The sequence below is a fragment of the Chlorocebus sabaeus genome, chromosome 20 (assembly GCF_047675955.1).
Source record: "Chlorocebus sabaeus isolate Y175 chromosome 20, mChlSab1.0.hap1, whole genome shotgun sequence".
Taxonomy (NCBI): Eukaryota; Metazoa; Chordata; class Mammalia; order Primates; family Cercopithecidae; genus Chlorocebus; species Chlorocebus sabaeus.
The window spans coordinates 125,778,355-125,800,107 of record NC_132923.1 but is presented as its reverse complement, the minus strand read 5'-3'; the positions used below and the strand labels follow the sequence as shown (position 1 = coordinate 125,800,107).

At 43.7% G+C, this 21,753-nt stretch overlaps 2 protein-coding genes across 8 annotated transcripts in view; one reads left to right on the top strand and one right to left on the bottom strand.

The window, feature by feature from the left end:
• Positions 1 to 117: 117 nt before the first annotated feature.
• On the top strand, positions 118 to 18,596 carry TARDBP (TAR DNA binding protein). 7 transcript variants are annotated; one of them, XR_012089786.1, is made up of 8 exons: positions 118 to 334; positions 1,301 to 1,549; positions 4,423 to 4,586; positions 5,938 to 6,078; positions 7,927 to 8,097; positions 9,626 to 12,746; positions 17,736 to 17,833; positions 18,247 to 18,596. XR_012089786.1 is itself a non-coding variant. In XM_007980585.3 (6 exons), exons 2-6 carry the CDS (start codon positions 1,312 to 1,314, stop codon positions 10,154 to 10,156), a joined length of 1,245 nt encoding a protein of 414 aa, XP_007978776.1. In that variant the 5' UTR covers positions 118 to 334; positions 1,301 to 1,311; the 3' UTR covers positions 10,157 to 16,056. The 7 variants fall into 7 exon arrangements, 2 of the variants coding, with proteins under 2 accessions (XP_007978776.1, XP_072863945.1); XR_012089787.1 differs by lacking the exon at positions 17,736 to 17,833; XR_012089785.1 differs by having other exon boundaries at positions 17,736 to 18,596.
• MASP2 (MBL associated serine protease 2) overlaps positions 14,365 to 21,753 on the bottom strand; it is a 28,925-nt gene continuing 21,536 nt past the window's right edge. Inside the window, exons 13-15 of the mRNA XM_073008031.1 lie at positions 18,816 to 18,950; positions 18,244 to 18,318; positions 14,365 to 15,128 (exon numbers count right to left, since the gene is read on the bottom strand). Of these exons, the coding sequence (XP_072864132.1) occupies positions 14,365 to 15,128; positions 18,244 to 18,318; positions 18,816 to 18,950 (974 nt within the window). The remainder of the gene's footprint in view (positions 15,129 to 18,243; positions 18,319 to 18,815; positions 18,951 to 21,753) is intronic.

Genomic DNA, 21,753 nt, shown 5'->3' with positions numbered 1-21,753 from the left:
TACGTTACATGGGGGGAGGTCAGCGCCTATACAGCCACACTTTTTGCAATCTTCAGCTTTTCAGGCCTAGGTCCTGGTTTTATTTTAGCTTTCAGAGCTTCTCTGTAGGCTCGAATTTCCAAGAGGCAGCCCGAGTCCCTGGGGAGAGGGTCATCGTGGCTCTCCTCGGCGCCTTCCACCTCTGGACGGGCAACCGGTGGGAGAGGACGCCGGTGGGCGGGGGGAAGGAGGCGGCCCTAGCGCCATTTTGTGGGAGCGAAGCGGTCGCTGGGCTGCGCTTGGGTCCGTCGCTGCCTCGGTGTCCCTGTCGGGCTTCCCAGCAGCGGCCTAGTGGGTGAGTCGCGGAACCTTCTCATTGAGGATGCCGTAGGTGCTTCGGCTCCCGCACTGGGGCGGCCCGAGGCGGACGCAGCGGCTTCGGCCTCTGCCCCGGGATGTGAGTCGTGAGACCGGGCCTAGTTCTGCCCGAGCTGGCTCGCGCGGGAGCGTCGTCAGGTCCGGGCACAGGGAGGCCGCTGGTGCAGAAACGGGGAGCCGGGTCCGTGGTGCCGCGCAGGCTGAGGCGGAGGTTGGCCCCGGACCCGGACAGTGCCGGAGCCTTCGGTACTTTGTACTCCGAGGGACGCTGCCAGCTCGGGCCTGGTGCTCCTGCGCCCCACCCCGGGCCGCGCAGAGAAACTCCTCCCTCGGCTGGCACGCGCGGGCTTCTGGGAGGCGGCGGCCGGCTCCGCCAGGACCTGTCGCCGCGGGCCTTGCGGCTGGGGCTCATGGAGCTCCCGGAAGCTCCAAAATGAGGAACAGAGAAGAACTTTTCTCCTGTTCTTTACACCTGATTCACTGCCCATATTCAGTCTTCAGGTTCAGCTGATGGATCGCTTGCTTAGGAAGATCGACTTGGAGCCATCACGCCCATGCCTCAGCCAGTTAGGCTCTTCCCCTACTTTCAGGATTACTTAACGACTTCCACTATGGTCATAAAATAGCTACTGTTTATTGTTCCCTTGCATACCCCAGCTTGTAACCAGCAAGCCACGTTGGACTCAGTTTCAGTACCTGACGCATCTATAAGCCTTCAGGGAAAGTTTTTTGAATGAATGAACTGGCGAGGCATCAGATTTTGACAGGAAATCACTACCCTTACCTTCACCTCGTCATTTTTCAGAGATAACCAATGCATGTACGAATCCAGACAAGAATTTTTCTGGAAGTCAGAACACTAACATAGTTTGGGTATTATCGTTATGAGGAAACAGTTACTGTGACGTGAATGTTGTTCATTCATATCTCTTTTCCCTTTAAGAAAAGTAAAAGATGTCTGAATATATTCGGGTAACCGAAGATGAGAACGATGAGCCCATTGAAATACCATCGGAAGACGATGGGACGGTGCTGCTGTCCACGGTCACAGCCCAGTTTCCAGGGGCGTGTGGGCTTCGCTACAGGAATCCAGTGTCTCAATGTATGAGAGGTGTCCGACTGGTAGAAGGAATTCTGCATGCCCCCGATGCTGGCTGGGGAAATCTGGTGTATGTTGTCAACTATCCGAAAGGTTTGTTACTATTTGTTTTTGTAATCATGCTGAAGTGTGGTCGGGTGTGTGTCTCATCCATGGATCTTAGCCTTGTTTCCTGGCAGAATGTCTCCTGTAACCTCAGTATTTCCTTGAACTTCACTATTAACATGAGTCTAAATTTATGGAAACTGCGGATTATAGATCATTTTAAAAGAGAGAGCGATGCATTTTAAAAATATCTGAATAAGCTTTCCAAGTTGATGCCAAATTTAAGGAATTACTAATAATGTTTTGCGCTTCTATCAGTGTTGTAAATAGATTCTTCTGAAGTGCTCGAGTATTTGGATTTGATCATTGTCCTTTTGGTCTTACATCATTCATTCAGCACATGTGACTTCATTTCTTCCCTTAAATGAACAAATAGTTGCAGTAGCCAAATCTTGAATTAGTGTAGTTCCAATTACAATTTTGAGGTTCTGGTCTTATCCTTCTCGCTGCCTTTTATCACTGATGTTCTAAATCTAAGAAAAGGAAGCATGAAGTTTAAGAAGTGTGCCAAAGAAATAGCTAATTTTCGCATTTTGAAGTAGTTTACTGTTAATAGTCAATCTGTGTGTTCCTTTTATTATAACTTGGTATTGCAACAAAGTCTTATCAAATTTGGTCAGTATGCAAGACACTCTTTTACATGTGTAGAAAAACTTTAGGGCCAGGCACGGTGGCTCATGCTTGTAATCCCACCACTTGGGAGGCCGAGGCTGGTGGATCACCTGAGGTCAGGAGTTTGAGACCAGCCTGGCCAACATGATGAAACCCCATCTTTATTAAAGACACAAAAAGTTAGCTGGATGTGGTGGGTGCCTGTAATCCTAGCTACTCCGGAGGCTGAGGCAGGAGAAGAATCGCTTGAACCGGGAGGCGGAGGTTGCAGTGAATAGATTATGCTGTTGCACTCCAGCCTGAGCAACAAGAGCGAAACTCCGTCTCAAAACAAAAAGAAAAAAACGAAAACAAAAATTAGCTGGGTGTGGTGGCGGGCGCCTTGTAGTCCCAGCTACTCTGGAGGCTGAGGCAGGAGAATCACTTAAACCTGGGAGGCAGAGATTACAGTGAGCTGAGATTGCGCCACTGCACTCCAGCCTGGGTGAAAGAGCAAGACTTTGTCTCAAAAAAAATATAATGAAATAATAATAATAATGATTAATAATGTAAACTGGGGGTTTTTAGTATGCTGTTTCTTCAGCCATTGGGTATAGATTAATATTTACCCAAATTTAAAATATCAGGCTGGGTACAGTGGCTCACACCTGTAATTCCAGCACTTTGGGAGGCTGAGGTGAGCAGATCACCTGAGGTCCAAAGTTCAAGACCAGCCTGGCCAAAGTGGTGAAACCCCGTCTCTACTAAAAATACAAAACTTAGGCGCAGTGGTTTGCATCTGTAGTCTTAGTTACTGGGGAGGCTGAGGCAGGAGAATTGCTTGAACCCAGGAGGTGGAGGTTGCAGTAAGCTGAGATGGTGCCACTGCTCTCCAGCCTGGGCAGCAGAGCGAGACATCGTCTCAAAAAAAAAGAAGAAAATGTCATTTAATTTATCTCTCCAGGCCGGACGCAGTGGCTCACACCTGTAATCCCAGCTACTCAGGAGACTGAGGCAGGAGAATCGCTTAATCACTTGAACCCAGGAGGCAGAGGTTGCAGCGAGGGGAGATTACACTACTGCACTCCAGCCTGGGTGACAGAATGAGAATCCATCTCAAAAAAAAAAAAATTATCTCCCTCTCTCTTCTAAATAACCTAAGGTTAAGGTTATGTAGGAGTTTTTTGTTGTTGTTTGTTTTTCGAGATGGAGTCTCACTCTGTCACCCAGGCTGGAGTGCAGTGGCGCGATCTTGGCTCACTGCAAACTCCACCTCTGGGGTTCAAGCAGTTCTCTGCCTCAGCCTCCTGAATAGCTGGGATTACAGGCGCCTGCCACCACACCCGGCTAATTTTTGTATTTTTATCTATCTATTATTTTATTTTATTTTATTTTGAGACAAAGTCTCGCCCAGGCTGGAGTGCAGTGGCACAATCTTGGCTCACTGCAACCTCTGCCTCTTGGGTTCAAGCGATTCTCCTGCCTCAGCCTCCCAAGTAACTGGGATTACAGGCGCCTGCCACCGAGCCCGGCTAATTTTTTTGTGTGTTTTTAGCATAGATGGAGTTTCACTATCTTAGCCAGGCTGGTCTTGAACTCCTGACCTTGTGATCCACCCGCCTCAGCCTCCCAAAGTGCTGGGATTACAGGTGTGAGCCACCACGCCCAGCCGGTTATGTTTTTTTAAGTAACCCAACTTTTGGTTTCTTTTTCTTTTTTGAAATTAGAGATGGGAGCTCTTGCTCTGTTGCCTAGGCATATTGTAGTGGCTGTTCATAGACACCCTGCAGCCTCAAACTCCTGGACTCTAAGGCAGGAGTTTGTTGAAACTTCCTCCTCAGCCTCCTGAGTTGTTGGAACTTACAGGCATACACACCACTGTGCCTGGTTTTCCATTTTATTGCAAAAGCTGTGTATTGTTGAATGTTTAGGAAAGATAAAAGTTAAATCTACATCGGGAGATACAAGTTGCTGATACTTAAAGTCAAAGTGAAGTAGAATTATTTTTGTTTTGATAAACCTTTTGAGAGAGATTGTAATCTGGAAGTACTAAAAAAACAAAATTGGAAATCACTGAATTTGCACCAGAAAAGCACCTCAGACACTAAACTTAAGCCTTTATTCTGTCCTCTAGAGCAAAAATCACTTCTTGCAAGTTTTCAGTGTCTTACTCTTCTTAGAGTCTTCTTTTTGCTTCTCATTTCTGGATGTAGGAGGTAGTGTTTTTAAAGAAGTGCTAAGTCTAAAAGGTTTCTGCTCATTTTATTTAGATAACAAAAGAAAAATGGATGAGACAGATGCTTCATCAGCAGTGAAAGTGAAAAGAGCGGTCCAGAAAACATCCGATTTAATAGTGTTGGGTCTCCCATGGAAAACAACTGAACAGGACCTGAAAGAGTATTTTAGTACCTTTGGAGAAGTTCTTATGGTGCAGGTAAACTTCGATTGCATCAAACAGTTTTTCTTTACAGTGAATGAGCATCTAGCATTTATTTATTGGTATACATAGAGATGGGGTCTCACTATGTTGCCTATGCTCTGGTGTTGAACTCCTGGGCTCAAACTGTCCTCCTGCCTCAACCCCAGTGTGCTGAGCCATGATGCCTTAGCCACATTCTTGTTACTTTTTTTTTTTTTTTTTGGAGACCAAGTCTCACTTTGCTGTCCAGGCTGGAGTGCAGCGGCACTATCTTGGCTCACTGCAAACCTCCACCTCCTGGGTTTAAGTGATTTCTCCTGTCTTAGCCTCCTGTATCTGGGATTACAGGCACACATCATCACGCCTGGCTAATTTTGTATTTTTTAGTAGAGACAGGGTTTCACCAGTTGGCCAGGCTGTTCTTGAACTCCTGACCTCAGGTGATCCACTTGCCTTGGCCTCCCAGTGCTGGGATTACAGGTGTGAGCCACCATGCCCGACCATATTCTTGTTATTTTAATGGCACTGTACTTCCTGTTACACAGATGATACTTCCAATATTTGTTACATTTACACATATATCTTGTACTCTATATTATTGCCTTCAATATTGTAAAATCTTGCTGTTGCATGAAGGCTTAAGGGAATTAGGTGATAATAGCTTTTTATCTTTGAATTTGTTCTAAGACATTCTGTTAAAATCCTGTTGTGGTGGCTCATGGCTGTAATCCCAGCATTTTAGTAGGCTGAGGTGGGAGGATTGCTTGAGGCCAGGAGTTCAAGACCACCTTAGCCAACATAATCCAGACTCAGTTTCTCTTTTTTTCTTTTCTTTTCTTTTTGGAGACAGGGTCTGGCTCTCTCAGTCAGGCTCTAGAGTGCAGTGGTGCAATTTAGGCTTGCTGCAACCTCTGCCTCCTGAATTCAAGCTATTCTTGTGCTTCAGCCTGCCAAGTAGCTGGGACTACAGACGCATGCCACTATACCTGGCTAATTTTTGTATTTTTTGTAGAGATAGGGTTTCACTGTGTTGGCCAGGCTGGTCTTTAACTCCTGTGCTCAAGTTATCCACCCTCCTCAGCCTCCCAAAGCGCTGGGAATACAGGTGTGAGCCACCACGCCTGGCCCCATCTCTCTTTTTTTTAAGAACTCAAGAACATCTCTTGTATAAGTGAGTTTTGCTCTATTGTTAACACGGTATGGATTCAGTATTAACCTCCTTGTTTTTACTCTGAAGACTAACTTGGTTTAAGTTTTAAACAATTGCATCCAGTTAAAACCATTCAAATTGTTTTTTAAGGAACTATGATTTGGCCATGGAGTGTGTATGTGTACTGTTAGAGTAAACTTAAATCATCCTTTCTAGGTCAAGAAAGATCTTAAGACTGGTCATTCAAAGGGGTTTGGCTTTGTTCGTTTTACGGAATATGAAACACAGGTGAAAGTAATGTCACAGCGACATATGATAGATGGACGATGGTGTGACTGTAAACTTCCTAATTCTAAGGTACTTGGGTCTGTGCTTTGGGATTTTTTGCTGACAAACTTCCTTAGAAGATTGTAAGATAAAATGTAAACACACTTAGAAAAGATAGTGGTAGGGTGTGTTCACGAAATCCTTTTGTTTTGTTGAAGTCTTTGGCCCTTAATGCATGCTGAATATTTTATGCTTGTTTGAAATATTTAGTTTATTACTTCTCCAAATGAAACCTTTGTTCATTTTGTTCTTCCTTTTTGTTATGCATGGAAAAGAGGAAAGATTATTTGTCAAGTTAACAGTTTCTTACATAGTTATATGTTAAAACATAAAGACAATCAGAATACGTACATTAATCTTGTTATAAAGGCCTTTTTCCAAGCAAACAAATAACATTTGCTTATTTGGAACATCATCATCTTTGCCAGGAGATTGCGTATTTATTGATTTTCTCAAATCCAAATACAGTCATGCGTCACATGGCAAAGTTCATCAGTCAGCAGCAGACCACGTGTACAGCAGTGGTCCCATAAGATTATAACACTGTTTTTATGGTACCCTTTCTATGTTTAGATACACAGATACTTACCATCATGTTACAGTCAGTCACCTACAGTGTTGAGTACAGTAACTTGGAAGTTTGTGGCCTGGGAGCAATAGGCTATACCATCTAGCCTAGGTGTGGGGTAGGCTGTGCTATCTGGGTTTATATGATGTTTGCACAATGACGATCTTTTGTTTGTTTGTTTGAGACAGAGTCTCACTTTGTCGTCCAGGCTGGAGTACAGTGGTGCGATCTCAGCTCACTGCAAGCTCCACCTTCTGGGTTCACGCCATTCTCCTGCCTCAGCCTACTGAGTAGCTGGGACTACAGGCGCCTGCCAACACGCTTGGCTGATTTTTTGTATTTTTAGTAGAGATGGGGTTTCGCCATGTTAGCCAGGATGGTCTTGATCTTCTGACCTCATGATCTGCCCAGCCACTGCACCTGGCCTTTTTTTTTTTTTTTTTTTTTTTTTTGAGACGGAGTTTTGCTCTTGTTGCCCAGGCTGGAGTGCAATGGCGTGCTCTTGGGTCACTGCAATCTCCGCCTCCCAGGTTCCAGCAATTCTCCTGCCTCAGCTTCCCGAGCTTCTGGGATTACAGGTATGCACCACTATGCCTGGCTAACTTTGTATTTTTAGTAGAGATGGGGTTTCTCCATGTTGGTCAGGCTTATTTTGAACTCCTGACCTCAGGTGATCCACCTGCCTTGGCCTCCCAAAGTGTGGGGATTACAGGCGTGAGCCACTGCGCCTGGCCCTTTTTTTTTTTTTTTTGAGACGGAGTTTTACTCTTGTTGCTCAGTCTAGAGTGCAAAGGTGCACTTGGCTCACTGCAACCTCCACCTCCTGGATTCAAGTGATTCTCCTGCCTCAGCCTCCCAAGATGCTGGGATTGCAGGCACCTGCCACCACACCCAGCTAATTTTTGTATTAGTAGAGCTGGGGTTTCACCATGTTGACCAGGCTGGTCTTGAACTCCGGACCTCAGGTGATCACCCGCCTCGGCCTCTCAAAGTGCTGGGATTACAGGCGTTCACACCACACCTGGCCACAATGATGAGATTGTGTAATGGCTCACGATGTATTTCTCAGAACATATGTCCATCGTGATGTGATGCATGACTGTGCTTTTGTAACTTAAAACCTTACTCTTCACTGAAGCCTTATAAGAAAAAAAATGTTGATGCAAAAAATTAAGGGTATGTCTACTTTTTAATGATTCACTGCTATCCAAGGCAGAATGATTTTGTTATATCCCTTACCTTAATGCTTTTTTCATTGTTCATAACATATTTCTGAGTTTTTTTTTTTTTCTTCCTTTTGATTTGATCAGCAAAGCCAAGATGAGCCTTTGAGAAGCAGAAAAGTGTTTGTGGGGCGCTGTACAGAGGACATGACTGAGGATGAGCTGCGGGAGTTCTTCTCTCAGTACGGGGATGTGATGGATGTCTTCATCCCCAAGCCGTTCAGGGCCTTTGCCTTTGTTACATTTGCAGATGATCAGGTATTTTTCTCCTTAACAATATGTCCCGACCAGGCGTGGTGGCTCATGCTTGTCATCCTAGCACTTTGGGAGGCTGAGGTGGGCGGATCACGAGGTCAGGAGATCAAGACCATCCTGGCCAACATGGTGAAACCCCGTCTCTATTAAAATACAAAAAAAAAAAAAAAATTAGCTGGGTATGGTGGTGCACGCCTGTCGTCCCAGCTACTCTGGAGCCTGAGGTAGGGGAATCACTTGAACCCAGGAGGTGGAGGTGGCAGTGAGCTGAGATCACGCCACTGCACTCCAGCCTGGTGACAGAGCAAGACTGTCTCAAAAAAAAAATATGTCCCAGGTAATTAGGTAATTTCTCTTGAACATTTCCCATCCAGCTAATTGCTAGTCTTAGCTGAGTTTTCTGACCTTGTAAGATGTAGGGTGTATGGGCCTAGACGTTTGTGATACCTGCATCTGATATCCCAAATGTAATATTTTTTAAAAATCTAAAAGTAAGTATACCTTTAGATAGTTTTCAGTATGTGGCATTTGGGAATGTTATATACTGTTTTTTGTTTTTTGTTTGAGATAGAGTTTCGCTCTTGTTGCGCAGACTGGAGTGCAGTGGCGCAATCTCGGTTCACTGCAACCTCCACCTAACGGGTTCAAGCAGTTCTCCTGCCTCAGCCTCCCAAGTAGCTGGGATTACAGGCGCCTGCTACCATGCCTAGCTAATTTATTTGTATTTTTAGTAGAGACACGGTTTCACCATGTTGGCCAGGCTGGTCTCAAACTCCTGACCTCAGGTGATCCACCCACCTCAGCCTCCCTCCCAAAGTGCTGAGATTACAGGCGTGAGCCACCACGCCTGGCCATTTTTTTGTATCTTTAGTAGAGACAGGGTTTCACTGTTTTGGTCTGGCTGGTCCTGCACTCCTGACCTCAGGTGATCCACCTGCCTCAGCCTCCCAAAGTGCTGGGATTACAGGCGTGAGCCACTGCTCCCACTCCTGGTCCCCCCCCCCTTTTTTTTTGAGACAGGGTCTCACTCTGTTGCCCAGGCTGGTGGAACACAGTGGTGTAATCAAAGCTCACTACATCCTAGAACTCCTGGGCTCAGCCTCCAGGGGAGGATCCTTCAGCTGCAGCCTCCTAAGTAGCTAGGACAGGTACATGCCACTATGCCCAGCTAATGTGGCATTTTGTGGGGTTTTTTTAATAGAGGTGGGGTCTCCCCGTGTCGTCCAGGCTGCCAGGCTAGTCTTCAACTCTTAGCCTTACACAGTCCTTCCACCTTGGCCTCCCAAAGCGCTAGGATTACAGGCATGAGCCACCATGTCCAGCCTATGTCTTTTGAAAATCGACGGAAATATCACTGCTGCTATTAATAAAACTAAAAGCTGTATTGGGGGTTTAAATGAAATGAACAGTCATTGCTTATTTTTCCTCTGGCTTTAGATAAATTAATACTTGTAATCTAAGTTTTGTTGCTACTTTAAATGTATGAATCAACGGTTTAATCTTCTTTGTTTACATCCCTTATTTCTTATAGATTGCGCAGTCTCTTTGTGGAGAGGACTTGATCATTAAAGGAATCAGCGTTCATATATCCAATGCCGAACCTAAGCACAATAGCAATAGACAGTTAGAAAGAAGTGGAAGATTTGGTGGTAATCCAGGTGGCTTTGGGAATCAGGGTGGATTTGGTAATAGCAGAGGGGGTGGAGCTGGTTTGGGAAACAATCAAGGTAGTAATATGGGTGGTGGGATGAACTTTGGTGCATTCAGCATTAATCCAGCCATGATGGCTGCTGCCCAGGCAGCACTACAGAGCAGTTGGGGTATGATGGGCATGTTAGCCAGCCAGCAGAACCAGTCAGGCCCATCGGGTAATAACCAAAGCCAAGGCAACATGCAGAGGGAGCCAAACCAGGCCTTCGGTTCTGGAAATAACTCTTATAGTGGTTCTAATTCTGGTGCAGCAATTGGTTGGGGATCAGCATCAAATGCAGGGTCGGGCAGTGGTTTTAATGGAGGCTTTGGCTCAAGCATGGATTCTAAGTCTTCTGGCTGGGGAATGTAGGCAGTGGGGTTGTGGTTGGTTGGTATAGAATGGTGGGAATTCAAATTTTTCTAAACTCATGGTAAGTATATTGTAAAATACGTATGTATTAAGAATTTTCAAAATTGGTTTGTTCAGTGTGGAGTATATTCAGCAGTATTTTTGACATTTTTCTTTAGTAAAAGGAAGAGCTAAAGGAATTTTATAAGTTTTGTTACATGAAAGGTTGAAATATTGAGTGGTTGAAAGTGAACTGCTGTTTGCCTGATTGGTAAACCAACACACTACAATTGATATCAAAAGGTTTCTCCTGTAATATTTTATCCCTGGACTTGTCAAGTGAATTCTTTGCATGTTCAAAATGGAAACCATTGATTAGAACTACATTCTTTACCCCTTGTTTTAATTTGAACCCCACCATATGGATTTTTTTCCTTAAGAAAATCTCCTTTTAGGAGATCATGGTGTCACAGTGTTTGGTTCTTTTGTTTTGTTTTTTAACACTTGTCTCCCCTCATATACAAAAGTACAATATGAAGCCTTCATTTAATCTCTGCAGTTCATCTCATTTCAAATGTTTATGGAAGAAGCACTTCATTGAAAGTAGTGCTGTAAATATTCTGCCATAGGAATACTTCTGTCTACATGCTTTCTCATTCAAGAATTCGTCATCACGCATCACAGGCCGCGTCTTTGACGGTGGGTGTCCCATTTTTATCCGCTACTCTTTATTTCATGGAGTCGTATCAACGCTATGAACGCAAGGCTGTGATATGGAACCAGAAGGCTGTTTGAACTTTTGAAACCTTGTGTGGGATTGATGGTGGTGCCGAGGCATGAAAGGCTAGTATGAGCGAGGAAAGGAGAGAGCGCGTGCAGAGACTTGGTGGTGCATAATGGATATTTTTTAACTTGGCGAGATGTGTCTCTCAATCCTGTGGCTTTGGTGAGAGAGTGTGCAGAGAGCAATGATAGCAAATAATGTACGAATGTTTTTTGCATTCAAAGGACATCCACATCTGTTGGAAGACTTTAAGTGAGTTTTTGTTCTTAGATAACCCACATTAGTTGAATGTGTTAAGTGAAATGATACTTGTACTCCCCCTACCCCTTTGTCAACTGCTGTGAATGCTGTATGGTGTGTGTTCTCTTCTGTTACTGATATGTAAGTGTGGCAATGTGAACTGAAGCTGATGGGCTGAGAACATGGACTGAGCTTGTGGTGTGCTTTGCAGGAGGACTTGAAGCAGAGTTCACCAGTGAGCTCAGGTGTCTCAAAGAAGGGTGGAAGTTCTAATGTCTGTTAGCTACCCATAAGAATGCTGTTTGCTGCAGTTCTGTGTCCTGTGCTTGGATGCTTTTTATAAGAGTTGTCATTGTTGGAAATTCTTAAATAAAACTGATTTAAATAATATGTGTCTTTGTTTTGCAGCCCTGAATGCAAAGAATTCATAGCAGTTAATTCCCCTTTTTTGACCCTTTTGAGATGGAACTTTCATAAAGTTTCTTGGCAGTAGTTTATTTTGCTTCAAATAAACTTATTTGAAAAGTTGTCTCAAGTCAAATGGATTCATCACCTGTCATGCATTGACACCTGATACCCAGACTTAATTGGTATTTGTTCTTGCATTGGCCAAAGTGAAAAGTTTTTTTTTTGTTTTGTTTTTGTTTTTTGTTTTTGTTTTTTTTTTCTTTTGAAATCTAGTTTTGAATAAGTCTGGGTGACCGCACCTAAAATGGTAAGCAGTACCCTCCGGCTTTTTCGTAGTGCCTCTGTGCATTTGGGTGATGTTCTATTTACATGGCCTGTATAAGTCTCCATTGGGAAATCATTCCTTCTAAAAAGATTATTTGGGAGAGTGGGCAAAATGTTGATTATTTTCTAATGCTTTGTAGCAAAGCATATCAATTGAAAAGGGAATATCAGTACCTTCCTAGCTTGGGATTTGAAAAGTGGAATTAATTGCAATAGGGATAAAGTAGAAGAAACCACAAATTATCTTGTGCCTGAAATCCATTAAGAGGCCTGATAGCTTTAAGAATTACGGTGGGTTGTCTGTCTGGAAGTGTTAAGTGGAATGGGCTTCGTCCTCCAGGAGGTGGGGGAATGTGGTAACATTGAATAAAGTTGAATAAAATCACTTACAAAACTCAGACTCTCACAATGCATTGTTAAGTATGTAAAAGCAATAACATTGATTCTCTGTTGTACTTTTTTGTAACTAATTCTGTGAGAGTTGAGCTCATTTTCTAGTTGGAAGAATGCGACATTTGTTGTGTTAGTAGTTAATGCCCTTACCTAATTAGATTATGATAAATAGGTTTGTCATTTTGCAAGTTACGTGTTTTAAACATTTATAAATGAAGTCATCCTTTAGACTTGTAATCGCCACATTGTTTCATTATTTGGTTTCCTCTGTAAAGGGATCTTGAGTTGTTTTAATTTTTTTTTTATCTGCATCTAAATCTGCATGATTTCCAAACCCTGTACCATCTGAATTTTGCATTTTAGCACTTGCACTATTACTCAGCAGCAGTAACATGGTAACACTTAAAATGGTACTCGGGGACCTCCAAAGACTAAACTGACAAGCCTTCAAGAAGCCCAGGGGTAAGTTAACTTGTCGACGGCATGGTTTAATCCCTTCTTTACACTTGTGTAAATTTCAGTTACTGGTCTTAGAAGGCTTTCAATGTTGAGTAGCCTTTTATTAACATGTTTATGGTACTGCATAGATACGGGTATTTATTTTACCCTAAAAAGATTTTGAAGTTTAGAAGTACTTAAACTATTTGGCAAAGATTTGTTTTTAAAAATCTATTTGGTCATCTAAATGCATTCATTCTAAAAAATTTTTTGAACCAGCTAAATAAAAATTTTTTTTGACACCACAGTTTAGTGTCTGGAGTCTTACTGGAAAAACACGATTTCTTTTTATATGTGACATACAGATGCTGGAAAGTTACCTTTAAAAATTGAGTCTAAAAAAAGAAAATAAAAATTGAGTCTCAAGATGTTGTACTTTATACTTTATATGCACAAGAGAAATGAGGCCAAGACTCACAGTAAACTTTTACATGGAATGTTAACTGTTAGACTGAAAAACTTGAATGTTAGCTATTCAAACCTTTTAGGAAGGAATAGCCAGCTAAAATGAAATGAGATTTTTAAGGTTAAATCAGCACTTAAGTTTTGTCCTTAGTAGGAAAAAGTAGGAACTACTCCGTAATCCAAGAGATAATGTGTAATAGTAAGAATGATTTTGTTGTTGAGTACAAGCAAAGTAGCTCCTAACTGTGTATTAGTGTTCTGTACTTGACTCAACTGTTGTGTGATCTGTGCTCTTGTTAGGCATCACTGTGCCCAAGTATTTCATATTCATTGTAAAGGGGAAAAAATTACAGATTTATCTATAACGTCACCACTTATTTCTAATGCCATTTTTCATCTTGTAGAAATGCCACGTTTTGATTCAGTCTTCTGAATTTGAACATTATTCAGGTTATTTCCAATTGCTGGGAATATCCTTACTGCTAAAATAAATTCTTAGCATTGAAATTGCTAAGTCGAAGATTATGCATGCTTTTTAAGGGCTTTTGAAATGTATTGCCAGTCTGTGGCCTGCCACTCTCCCTGAACATGCCTGGTCTTGCTTAAAATGTATTGCCAATCACGTTCCTTTTGTCTGACAATTTGATAAGTGAATAATCGTATCCCACCAATTTGTGGTATTGGTTTTTAACATGGAAATTTTAGTCGGTACCTGGCCTGAAGTAGTGTGTTTCCAGCCTACCTACCCCAAAAGATTCAAGGTTATCCTTGAATCAATACTGCTATAATATATAAAGCACTTACAGAGATCAATAAGAACAAGTTTAAAAACAGTCAAAGACCATGGACAGGCAGTTTACAGAAATGCCAACAGCCAGTATGAAAAGAGACTGGCCTTATAAAGTAACAAAATGTAATTTGAGCAGTGACATTACATTGGGTTGCCAAAGGTGACTATCACTTGTAGCTTATGTCCCCTTGAGTCAGTGGGTAAGGTTGGAATTAAACTGGTAAGTGGAGAAATGACAGCAGTCTCACCTGGAGTCTGTTTTTTGGGTGGAGCAACAACTGCCATGTTCATAGTAATGATTAATGCTTCTCAGGTCCCGTTGCTGCCAAGGTCTTCATAGGCATTTCTAAACATGAGGAATCCTTGACTTGACTGCAGACATGCGAATTAAAAATTACTAATTATGTTCTTGATCCAGGGAATATAGTTAATGACTTTTGTATAGACTCCGTACTGACCTGCTTCCCCACAATTCATGGAACCCCAGGACACTATTCCTCCCACAAACCACCTCTGTGTTTCATTATCTAGAAACACCAGTGCCCCTCCGCTGTCACCTCTGCAGCTGTCCTTGCCCCCACTTTCTAAGCCAGCGCAAAGCATGTTAGCAGTTACACTTCCCCCTGGATAGGGTGGCTTTTCATATGCAGCAGTACATTTTTGATGGTCAACAATTGGTATGTCGACATACATTAGATTTCTAGCAAGAAAGCCTCTTTGGGTTAATCCCCATCCAGATGCAGTTCCAATGTCATCTGTCCTCATAAAGGATTCAGCTTCTTTTCTTGGCAGACAAATAGGCGTGATGTTGCTATTGATTACAACTTTGTTATTCAATTTAATCAGTGCTATGTCATTGTCAAAGCCAGCATCATGAGTATAACCTTCATGTATAAAAACAGCTTCAGCCCAGGCTTGTGTATAATGAGGTGATAGTCTCTTCAGGGCGCCCAATCGAATGTCCAGGGAGGATGCATCATGTTTTTGCTGATATATGGCATGAGCAGCTGTGAGGACCCAGTTGTCATATAAAAGTGCACCTGCTGCTGTGCTTCCACCTAATATCAGGACTTGCCAAGGAAAATCACCAGGTTTTGCCTTTTGCCCTCCATATATACGCCCTCCTGTTGTACGGGCTGATAGTCCACAAACTGAGGGAAAAAAGCAGATAGGTAGAGAGCCTTTGTAAAATGTCAGTCATGTTTTTCTTAAATTATGACCACTTTCAAGTATGTATTCGATGTCAACCATAAGTTACATTACATGAGTTGGTGGGTGACCACCTATACAGGCAAGTGAGGCTATTTTAAAACATCGTAGTTCAAACACCTGATAAAACCTTTTGGTATTTCTTAGCTCCTCAGAAAACGAGATTAGTGAAAACTGACTTTTAGAAGTTATTTTGTTTTGCTAAAATAATTTGGTCTATAAGATTGGGAAGGCAGGGCATGGTGGCTCATGCCTGTAATCCCAGCACTTGGGGAGGCCAAGGCAGGCGAATCATGAGGTCAGGAGATCAAGACCATCCTAGCTAACATGGTGAAACCCCATCTCTACTAAAAATACAGAAAGTGAGCCGGGTGTGGTGGCAGATACCTGTAGTCCCAGCTATTCAGGAGGCTGAGGCAGGAGAATGGCGGGAACCCGGGAGGCAGAGCTTGCAGTGAGTCGAGATCGCGCCACTGCACACTAGGCTGGGCGACAGAGCAAGACTGTCTCAAAAAAATTTTTAAAAAGATGGGGGAATTGGCTGGGTGCAGTGTCACACCTGTAATCCCAGCACTTAGGAAGGCTGAGGTGGGTGGATCACCTGAGGTCAGGAGTTTGAGACCAGCCTGGCCAACATGGTGAGATGCTGTCTCTACTACATATACAAAAATTAGCTGGACGTGGTGGTGGGCACCTGTAATCCCAGCTATTCGGGAGGCTGAGGCAGGAGAATTGCTTGAACCTGGGAGGCAGAGGTTGCAGTGAGCCAAGTCATATCACTGCACTCTAGCCTGGGCTACAAGAGCAAAACTCCATCTCAAAAAAAAAAAAAAATGAGGAAAATTAACAGGGCAAGCAAGCGTTGTCTGAGCAGATGGACTGGATGATGTGCATAGGAATTAGAAGGACATAACCTTTCACTGTTTCTGTTTTCCTACTTGTAAAATGGGGATTTATGTAATCCTAGGAAAGCAGGAACTAAAGTCAGTATCTTTGCAAAATTACTTTTACCTTTGAACATACAAATGTTTTAGACATTAGAATGTTGCATTTGTGGCTAGGACCCTGCAGGTTCCAGAATTATATTTTTGGTCTAGTTGATTCTTCCAAACTAAGTTTTGTATCTTTATTGCAAATTAAATACACCCATTAATGTAGCATATGTTCCCTATTGAGGTAGTGCACTTGCATTAAAACCTAGACTGGGCCAGGCTCGATGGCTCACGCCTGTAATCCCAGCACTTTGGGAGGCTGAGGCGGGTGGATCACGAGGTCAGGAGATCGAGACCATCCTGGCTAACACAGTGAAACCCCATCTTTACAAAAATACAAAAAAATTAGCCGGGAGTGGCGGCAGGCCCCTGTAGTCCCAGCTACTGGGGAGGCTGAGGCAGAATGGTGTGAACCCGGGAGGCGGAGCTTGCAGTGAGCCAAGATCGCGTGCCTCTGCACTCCAGCCTGGGCGACAGAGCGACTCCGTCTTAAAAAAAAAAAAAAAACTGAGCCAAATAGCACAAGGGTAATTAATATATTATTATCTTTCTGATTTTGGTAATTAATGTTATCTTTCTGATTTTTTTTTTTTTTTTTTTTTTTGAGACAAGTCTCACTCTGTCACCCAGGCTGGAGTGCGATGGCACAATCTCGGCTCACTGCAAGCTCCGCTTCCCGGGTTCACGCCATTCTCCTGCCTCAGTCTCCCAAGTAGCTGGGACTACAGGCGCCCGCCGCCGCGCCCAGCTAATTTTTTGCATTTTTAATAGAGACGGGGTTTCACCGTGTTAGCCAGACTGGTCTTGGTCTCCTGGCCTCGTGATCCGCCCGCCTCAGCCTCCCAAAGTGCTTTTTTTTTTTTTTTTCTGAGACACTGTGTCGCTCTGTTGCCCAGGCTGGAGTGCAGTGGCCAGATCTTGGCTCACTGCAAGCTCCGTCTCCCGGGTTCCCGCCATTCTCCTGCCTCAGCCTCCTGAGTAGCTGGGACTACAGGCGCCCGCCACCACGCCTGGCTAATTTTTTTTTTTTTAAGTAGAGACGGGGTTTCACCATGTTGGCCAGGATGGTCTCGATCTCCTGACCTCGTGATCCACCCGCCTCAGCCTCCCAAAGTGCTGGGATTACAGGCGTGAGCCACCGCGCCCGGCCTCGATTTGTTTTTTTTAATAATTCTACAGAGGGGGAGGTTGCAGTGAGCCGAGATTGCACCACTGCACTCCAACCTGGTGACAGAGCGAGACTCCCTCTCAAAAAAAAAAAAAAAAAAAAAAAAAAAAAAAATCATTCTACTCAACTATTATCTTTGGAGCCAATTCTGGTTTAAAAAAATTTAAAAAGCGCTATTAAAAGGCAGATTGCATTGATGTTTAAAAACTAGATGTTGAAAACAATTGCTTCAGGAAATTATTAGCTTTGGGTTTTAATAGCATTTTAACATAGAGTAACTCAACAGAAGAACTCGTATTTATAAATGTATAAATTGTTCAAGATAATTTTAAAAATCCTTTTTTTTTTTTTTTTTTTTTTTGATATGGAATATCACTACTGTTGCCCAGACTGGAGTATAATGGTGCGATCTCAGCTCATTGCAACCTCTGCCTCCCGGGTTCAAGCGATTCTCCTGCTTCAGCCTCTCAAGTAGCTGGGATTACAGGCATGTACCACTACGCCCGGCTAATTTTGTATTTTTAGTAGAGACGGGATTTCTCCATGCTGGTCAGGGTGGTCTCAAACTCCCAGCCTCAGGTGACCCACCTGCCTCGGCCTCCCAAAGTGCTGGGATTACAGGCATGAGCCACACCTGGCCTAAAAATCATTTAATTTTTTATGCTTGCCTAGTTATAAAGTCAAAAATAATCAAATGACTAATGCATTCAGCACCTAACAACCTCTCTATATGGAAAGGGGGTAATGAGAACATATTATTTGGAAATAATAACTTAGCCTAAGAGCCAAGTGCTGAAGTTACATTTCTGCCTACCACAGCTAAAGCTCTCCTTACTGCCTCCTACCCAGTTCTACTTTCCATCAATTACCAATCTCTTGTATAAATGTGTCCATTACCAGGCTCACAGACTGGCAGTGATCTTTCTCCTTTGGAGCTCGTCCAGAATCCATCAGCCTCACACACATATTTACCTGCAAATCATTGGAAAAGCAAAAATGTTTAACTGCATGTATAAGATGGTTGTCATTTGCTTGAATACCCCCTTGAAAAATGTCGATTCTTGAGCATCCGTGGGAAATAGAGGTGTCTGAAGAACCATTTTACATGATTTCATAAATAGGAGGTCTCTGCATTACCATGTTTGCTTGCAAAGTGGAAACCTTTTAGATGTGTAACTTGAATATGTATCAAGATCTCAAGTGCTTAATGATAAGGTTTTGACTTGTTAAATTAAACCATTTGGAATATATTGTGTGTTTGTAGTAGTCATTTACTAGATCTGTTTTCAGATTTTTGCAAATTGACATTAAAGTCACTTTAGCTATAATATTTCACTTAGCGGATGGGAGAAGTGACTTTTAATCTTTTGTCTAGCCTTAGCCAAAAATGTTGGTTAAAGTTTATTTTCAGACCATGGGGGCTTAAGTTCCAAGTATTGCCCACCCCCAACTTTGAACAATATGCATACCATCATTCACTTTCATTGTGTAGAAGGTCTCTTCACAGCTGTACTGAATCACAGCTTTGTAGGTGGTCACTTCAGGACCTGTGATGTACTCCACTCGGCCACTGGGTAGATCATCAGGAGGGCCACAGTCAACAACTAAGAAAGAAGCGTGGAGGGAGGAATCCATTGATCATTTCAATGCTAACTTTCCAAAGGTCTGGAGAAGCACCTTTGGGAGACCGAGGCAGGCAAATCCCTTGAGCCCAGGAGTTTGAGACCAGCCTGGGCAACATGGCAAGACCCCCTCTCTACAAGAGATTAAAAAGTCGAGCATGGTGGCACGTGCCTTTTGTCCCAATTATTGGGAGGCTGAGGGGGAAGGTAACTGAATGGCTGAACTGAGGGGGAGTGGTCCATGCGGAGGAAGAGGTGTGCTACCTTTCCTGGAGAAAGGGAATTTGAAACCACCGGAGCTCCTTAGCACCCTCACGTCAATATAAGAAAGGTCTGCAGCAGAATAGCACGCGACATGGCACAGGCTGGTTGGATGTAAAAGCTTGCAATTCACAAGGCAATAAGGGTAGAAAAGGACACGACAGTAAGATTGGAGGACCCAGGCTTGGTGGTTCAAACCTGTAATCAGCATTTTGGGAGGCCAAGGTGGGAAGGTCACTTGAGACCAGGAGTTCAAGACCAGCCTGGGCAACAGCAAAACCCTGTCTACCAAAGGTAAATTGGCTGGGCTTGGTGGTATGGTCTCAGCTACTCTGGAGGCTGAAGCAGGAGGATCGCTTGAGCCTGGGAGGATGAGGTTGTAGTGAGCTATGATCATACCACTGCACTACAGCCTGGGTGATAGAGACCTTGTCTCCAAAACAAAAAATTCAGTTTATTCTTCTGATCCCTTTAATAAGTTGAAGTATTTAGAAAGACTTAGAAGTCTTTCTAAAGCTCACTGGGCATGGTGGCTCACACCTGTAATCCCAGCACTTAGAGAGGCCAGGGCAGCCTGGGCAACATAGTGAGACCCCATCTCTAGCAAAAATTTAAAAGGAGCTGGGTATGTGGCACGTGCCTGTAGTCCGAGCTACCCAGGAGGCTGAGACAGGAGGATCTGAGGGTGTGTCATATGAGCTATGGATTTGAGGGTGTGTCATATGAGCTATGATTAAGCCACTGCACTCCAGCCTGGGCGACAGGGCAAGACCCTGTCTCCAAGAGAAAAATACATGATTTTTAGTTCACAAAATGATAATGTACATCATTATCCCAGTTTGGGATGTGTGTATTACCACATAAAATTACCCCCTTTTCTACATACAGTAGTATTTACTTGCTCACACGTGTGAATTGTGTGTAATTGGAGGGACACACGCCAAAAGAGTAACAATCAGGCCGGGCCTGGTGGCTCACACCTGTAATCTCAGCACTTTGGGAGGCCAAGGTGGGTGGATCACTTGAGATTACGAGTGCGAGACAAGCCTGGGCAACATGGTGAAACCCCGCCTCTATTAAAATTAAAAAATTACGGGGTGTGGTGGCAGGCACCTCTAATCCCAACTACTGGGGAAGCTGAAGCAGGAGAATCGCTTGAACCCCGGAGGAGGAGGTTTCAGTGAGCCGAGACTGTGCCACTGCACTCCAGCCTAGGCGACAGAATGAGACCCTGTTTCAAAAAAAAAAAAAAAAAAACTGGCTGGTCGTGGTGGCTCACGCCTGTAATCCCAACACTTTGGGAGGCTGAAGTGGGTGGATCACTTGAAGTCAGGAGTTCAAGACCAGCCTGGCCAACATGGTGAAACCTCGTCTCTACTAAAAATACAAAAATTAGCTGGGCTTGGTGACAGGCCCCTGTAATCCCAGCTACTCAGGAGGCTGAGGCAGAATAATTGCTTGAACCCAGCAGGAGGAGCTTGCAGTGAGTCTAGATGGCGCCACTCCACTCCAGCCTGGGCAACAGAACGAGACTCCGTCTCAAAAAATAAAAACTAAAAAAACAAAAACAAAGTAATGATTAGGCCGGGCGCGGTGGCTCAAGCCTGTAATCCCAGCACTTTGGGAGGCCGAGACGGGCAGATCACGAGGTCAGGAGATCGAGACCATCCTGGCTAGCACGGTGAAACCCCGTCTCTACTAAAATACAAAAAAAAAAATTAGCTGGGTGTGGTGGCCAGCGCCTGTAGTCCCAGCTACTCGGGAGGCTGAGGCAGGAGAATGGCGTGAACCCGGGAGGCGGAGCTTGCAGTGAGCCGAGATCGTACCACTGCACTCCAGCCTGGGCGACAGAGCAAGACTCCATCTCAAAAAACAAACAAACAAACAAACAAAAAATAATGATTATACTTGCATATAGTGGCATTATGGGCATTAAGATGTTCATAATTTTCTGTATTTTCTATCTTCCATCTTCTACCATGAATATTATTATTTTTATACTTAGAAAAAGATTGTCAGGCCAGGCACTGTGGCTCATGCCTGTAATCCTAGTGCTTTGGGAGGCCGAGGCAGACGGATTGCCTGAGCTCAGGAGTTCAAACCAGCTTGGGCAACACGGTGAAACCCCGTCTCTACTAAAATACAAAAAATTATCCAGGTGTGGTGGCGTGTGCCTGTAGTTCCAGCTACTTAGGAAGCTGAGGCAGAAGAATTGCTTAAACCCAGGAGGTGGAGGTTGCAGTGAGCCAAGATTGCACCACTGCACCCCAGCCTGGGCTACAGAGCAAGACTCCGTCTCCAAAAAAAAAAAAAAAAAAAAAAAAAATATTGTCAAAGAACACACTTTGGGAGCCTGAGGCAGGTGGATCACTTGAGGTCAGGAGTTCGAGACCAGCCTGGCCAACATGGTGAAACCTCATCTCTACCAAAAAAATTCAAAAATTTGCGGGGTGTGGTGGCATGTGCCTGTAATCCTAGCTACTCAGGAGGCTGAGGCACGAGAATCTTTTGAAGCTGGGAGGCA

Bases quoted from the DNA above. Each gene is read 5' to 3' on its own strand.
- TARDBP (XM_007980585.3), top strand. From the start codon at position 1,312: ATGTCTGAATATATTCGGGTAACCGAAGATGAGAACGATGAGCCCATT. The intron at 1,550-4,422 runs GTTTGTTACTAT...CATTTTATTTAG, and splicing joins TGTTGTCAACTATCCGAAAG to ATAACAAAAGAAAAATGGAT. The intron at 4,587-5,937 runs GTAAACTTCGAT...CATCCTTTCTAG, and splicing joins GAGAAGTTCTTATGGTGCAG to GTCAAGAAAGATCTTAAGAC.